The sequence below is a fragment of the Kryptolebias marmoratus genome, linkage group LG14 (genome assembly GCF_001649575.2).
Source record: "Kryptolebias marmoratus isolate JLee-2015 linkage group LG14, ASM164957v2, whole genome shotgun sequence".
NCBI classification, from domain to species: domain Eukaryota; kingdom Metazoa; phylum Chordata; class Actinopteri; order Cyprinodontiformes; family Rivulidae; genus Kryptolebias; species Kryptolebias marmoratus.
Genome location: NC_051443.1, coordinates 2181999 through 2187337, shown reverse-complemented (window position 1 = coordinate 2187337; position 5339 = coordinate 2181999). Strand labels below are relative to the sequence as shown.

The window sequence follows — 5339 nt, the reverse complement described above, 5'->3', positions numbered from 1 at the left end:
TGAGTTAGTCTTTAACACACCTGGTCTGAGTTAGTCTTTAAGACACCTGGTGTGAGTTAGTCTTTAACACATCTGATCTGAGTTAGTCTTTAACACACCTGATCTGATAAATAAATTAAGATTTTTAGCAGCTTTGCTCTAAATTGTCTTTTCTTGTTAAAGGAACAGATGTTTTCATTTTATCTTTCAATAAATTGAAAAGCAGAGCTAAGCCCCGCCCCTCCTCCTCACCTGCGCAGGACTCCGCCCAGCAGCGAAGCGTTGAGGCACTCAGGGGGCGACAGGCGCCGCTGCACCTCCCCCACCGTCACCTTGTACTTGGAAGTGGAGCTGAGCAGCGACAGGCGACCCGGAACCGAACAGAAGACCTCGGCTGGGTTGGACACGGCGCCGACGCCCAGGCCATCCTTACCGAAGACCAGCGCCGACATGGAGGACCCGTTCAGCTTGGACGGGATGGGAACTGAGACGGATCAGAAGTGAGTCAGAACCTCGGGGGCAAACGTTTAAAGCGTGTTCTTCTCGCCGTTCTGCGGCGGACTGAGCCTCGTTTCAAAGGGCGGCCATTTTGAAACGTTTTCTTTGTTATATCTGTGGTAGATAGCTCTTTGAACTGATGAGCTCGTGGCTAGTCAGTGTGGATGGCTTATAAACCTTTAAACCCTGGAAGTGCTACAGCCAGCTGCTGCTGCTGCTGCTATTTAAGCTTGTGAATAACATGATGTGAAACTGAGCTGCGTTCAGACTAGCCATTAGCTCATCACTTTTGTCAGAAACAAAGTTAGAGAGCCATCTGCAACAGGTAAGATGTTTATTATTTAGAACAAAAACACAGTTGAAACAACATCTGGTTCTGTCCAACATCTGGACAGAACCCTCTGATGGTCCAAAGTCAGAAGACGTCTGTCTCATTCCTGTCTGTGTCTCATCCATCAGAACCATCAGAACCATCAGAACCGGGTTCTGCTCGTGTTCTCATTGAACCAACATTTAAACAAACGTTTGAAATAAGAAATAAAAGATTTTCTTGATGCTGAATCCAGAATCTTTGATCTTCAAACATCCTGCTTGGTTCTGTTGGATCGGAACAAAGAACTTAAATCATCTAACGGTTCTTCCCGGGAGCTTCCATGTTTCCTGTTTGGATCAGCAGCTCCGAGTCAGAACTCTTCAAAATAAAACGTCTCTGCTCTCCTCCTTGTTTGAGTTTAGAAGGATTTGTTTGTTTGTTTGTTTGTTTGTTTGTTTTTTTCAAACGTTGAGATGAAAAATCAGAACGAGACCATTTGGTTCATGTTTGTCTGTTTTTCTGTTATTAGAAGGAAAAGCAGGATGTTCTGATCCATCTCAGTCAGAACCAGCAGGGCAGATTCTGGACCTGAGGATCGAGACGCCTCATCCTTCATGTTTGACCTGAAGACACGTCCACCCGGTTCATGTCTCTCAGCTGGACAGAGGAGTGTCTTCATCACACGTTCAGTCAAAGGAAGACGAAGCACGAAGATGTTTCTGTGGCTTCACAGACTCATGTCCCACCACGCCCTAAAGATGGAGGCCATTTTCACAGCTTCAACCCCAAATCCCCCACCGCCACACACACAGACACACACAGACACACACACACACACACACACAGACAAACCCACCAGCAGCAACTTTAATTTTTCTAATCGAGCCTTGACTGCTGAAGCTATTAGACCGATCCCACTCTGCAGATTTATCCTCTTTTATCATGTTCTCTTTTCTACACACACACACACACACTCACACACAGACACACACACAGACACACACTCTCATATGACCGTGAACAGTTCATTAAGAATGTGTGCCTTTGGGCTGAGTCTGCAGCTCAGTATCAGACGACTTTCTGACTTCAAATGAAAAAGCAAAACAGAATTATTTATAGTGTGTGTGTGTGTGTGTGTGTGTGTATGTGTGTGTATGTGTGTGTGTGTGTGTGTGTGTGTGTGTGTGTGTTTGACTTGTGTGGAGAGCCCTGAAACACAAAAAGCCCTTCAGCAAGTTGAGCACAATTATAAAGGTGCACGCGTGCACATGTACACGTGCACACGTTCAGTCTTTTCTGTCCCCTCCCTGTCCCACATGCACACACACACACACACACACACACACTCACACACACTCACATGCACTCACATCTCTTACCTTTTTTAATGACAGAGTGGTCGAGGATGCCCAGGGCCGATCCTTCCTCCATCCCCTGCAACAAACACACACATCAACACACATCAACACACACAAGAACACACACATGATCACACACTGTCAGATATCTGTACACACACACACACACTGAGGGTGGGGCTCCAGCTCCTCCTTAAAACCAACTGAATTTGTTTCTTAAACCAAAATCAGTTCAGAGTTGATTTAATTTTAACTTTTTAATTTGTTTTTTTGTTATTTTTGCTTTTATTGTGTTTATATTTTAACTGTAAAATGAGAGAAACGTAAACAGAAAACTGTTTCGTGTTTTATAGAAATTAAAGACGATTATTTTAAGTTATTTAAATAAACTGAATTTAAATCTGCTCAGTCTGACAAAAAACAAAAAATTAAAAAATTAAAAATTAAACATAATAAAATAAAACTAAACTAAACTAAATAAAATAAAACAAAATAAAACAGATTTCTTCTTACAGATTTTGTTTTAAAACAAAAAGGTTTCATATTTTCGATTTTTATTTGATAAAAACTTTCTGTTAAATTTGGTGTAAAACTATTTAAATTAATTATTGAAGGAAGTATCTGATGTTTGAGGGTGAAACACGCGCGCGCGCGCACGGAGCCTTTACCACGTAGCGTGAATGAAACCAACAGAAAGAGTTTAAACAGAAGAAGAATCGATTCGATTCGCTGCTTTCTTTCCATCTGCACCTGCTGCACACACACACACACACACACTCCTCTTCCTCACATCAGATTTATTCAATCTTTAAAATAAACTTTAAATTATTTTTTTAATCTCTGTTTTCGCTCAACATGTTTTTTATTTTTGTCTTTAAGATCAAATATAAAAATTAAAAAGAACATTTTAAAATGAATTCAAATTTATAATAAAAATCTCAAAATTAATGATAATTTGAGTTAATCAAATTAAACAAATGTTTTCAACATATTTATGAATTTAAACTAAGATTATTTTAGTTTTGAGATTTTAGATTAATTTTCCGGCCTGAAAGGCCTGAAGGGTTTCTGCTAAAATTAAACTATAAATAAACTAAAATTAAACTTAACTATAAATAAACTAAAATTAAACTAAAACTAAACTAAAAAGAAGAATTCAGTCTGACCTTTGTGAAACAGAAAATAAACAGTTTTTATTTCTTGAATTTAATCTTCAGCGTCAAACTGCCTGAAGGCCTTTTCGTCTCTTTTTATCTCCTTCAGACCGGACCCAACCGAACCCCGAACCCACCTGCAGGTCCTCCAGGCCGTGGTGGCCCAGGTGCATCCCGAGGGGTCCGTCCCCCAGAGCCGCCGCCCCCTCCCCGAGCCCGTGCAGGAGCCGCGGGACGGCGGGGTACTCCCGGCGGGGGTCCAGGCTCAGAGCCCGGTGGGACTGGGCCAGCAGCCCGCCCTCCTCCGAGCGGGACCTCTGCGCGTGCCACGCGGCCTGCTGGTGCTGATGGATGGAGCCGATGGGGGGGTAGGGCTCCGACAGGTGCGAGTAGGCCGGGTCCTGGTTCTGGGAGTACGGCAGGGAGGACTGCGGGTACGGGGGCGGGAAGTACGGCGGCTGGAAGTCCGAGGCCGGCGTGTGGCAGAGCGGCGGCGCCGACGAGTAGGCGGCCTGGTTCAGCGACGACAGCTGCGACAGGCGGGCCGAGCCGGGAGACGAACCGCCGAGACCGTCCGAGCGCTCCTGGACACAAGCAGAACCACAACGAGAACCAGGTCAGAGCCGGGGCTGAGTCAGACCAGACCCGGGCCGGACCCAGACCCGGGCCGGAGCCAGACCCGGGCCGGAGCCAGACCCGTCTCAGAGCCAGAGACGGAGCCAGGTCCGGGTCGGAGCCAGACCCGGGCCGGAGCCGGGGCTGAGTCAGACCAGACCCGGACCAGAACCGGGCCGGAGCCAGGTCCGGGTCGGAAGCTACAGAAACTCAGTAATGATTACAAATCTACAGTAAAAATTCACATGAAACAAACAATATTATTAATAATAATAATCTGTTAACAAATAAATGAAATGTTTTATTTAAACATAAATTTATTTTAAAATAACAGTTTCTAAGTTTTGACCCGCGGCGGGAAACAGCAGCTTGAAGTGATGAGATGACAGAAGCCGCCTGTGGCGCGGGGTCAAAGGTCAAAGGTCCACACACACACACGCTGACATCGGGTTTCTGGGTCAGTCGGATCGATGCTGTCAATGTTCCGTCAGCCGAACCAGGCCACAGGAAGTGGGTCACACTGAGTCCAGACCGGGGGACAAATACCAGGATCCGGATCCTCTGACCTGGTCCGGAACCGCGGCCCGCAGGCAGGAGCATCATCTGGACCAGAACCAAGCCCTCCAGGGCCAGAACCACCTGACTCGGCGCGCGCTCACAGAGGTGAGGTTCTGATCCAATCCGACTCCGTCAGAGCGCAAACAGTCAATTCTGTGATCAGGAGGTTCTCTTCAGGTGAAAACACGAGAAACCGAACCTGGAACCAGCTGCGCGCTCCAGGCTCAGGTTCCGAACCCAAACCGGATTCTTCCGAACTTTCTTCTTCTCATTTATGTGAACTCACCATGGCCGAATAGGTATGGATCAACATCTGGGCCGCTGCCGAACCCAGGCGGGACTCGCTGCAGAGGACGCGCGTGTTCCGGTGACGCACAGGTGAGTCCAGGTGAGTCCAGGTGAGACCCGCTCAGCGCGCCATGAAGAGAGCAGCCGCAGCTTCCCGGGAAACACGCGCGCACACCGCACACGGACTCGTGCCGCCGCTCCGTGTGCGCACTACTTATAGCTGCGCGCGCTCCCGGCAGGAAGAGGGGAGGGGTCTGCGGGGTCCGCTGGTCTTAAAGTGACACCTTCAGGTTCGGGTCACGCGCTGGACCTTTCATCTGGACGCGATTCGGTTTCGGAAGAACTTCCTCACAGGTTCTCCAACAGAACAGAACAGAACAGAAACCGGTTCTGAGCTGCGTTTACCTGCGCGGCCTCGGTTCTGGTTCGGGACTTCCACAGCATTCCGGGTCCGGGTCCGGGTCCGGGGTTAGAGTGAGGCAGAGAAGGAGGATGAAGAGGAGGAGACGGGCTGAAGGCGCAGAGAGGAGTGATGAAGCTGAGGGAGGAAGCGCGAGCTTTAAGGGTGAGTCAGAG

General features: G+C 47.6%; 1 protein-coding gene across 2 annotated transcripts in view; it reads right to left on the bottom strand.

The window, feature by feature from the left end:
• tfap2e (transcription factor AP-2 epsilon) overlaps positions 1-5310 on the bottom strand; it is an 8977-nt gene extending 3667 nt beyond the window's left edge. The window contains exons 1-4 of one of the 2 annotated variants that reach the window (XM_017439050.3): positions 5169-5310; positions 3440-3886; positions 2170-2224; positions 232-463 (exon numbers count right to left, since the gene is read on the bottom strand). In XM_017439050.3, coding sequence (XP_017294539.1) covers positions 232-463; positions 2170-2224; positions 3440-3886; positions 5169-5207 — 773 coding nt within the window. In that variant the 5' untranslated portion in view covers positions 5208-5310. Of the gene's footprint in view, positions 1-231; positions 464-2169; positions 2225-3439; positions 3887-4761; positions 4884-5168 lie in introns of those variants that run through there. The other variant, XM_017439051.3, reaches the window with a different exon arrangement.
• Positions 5311-5339: the final 29 nt, after the last annotated feature.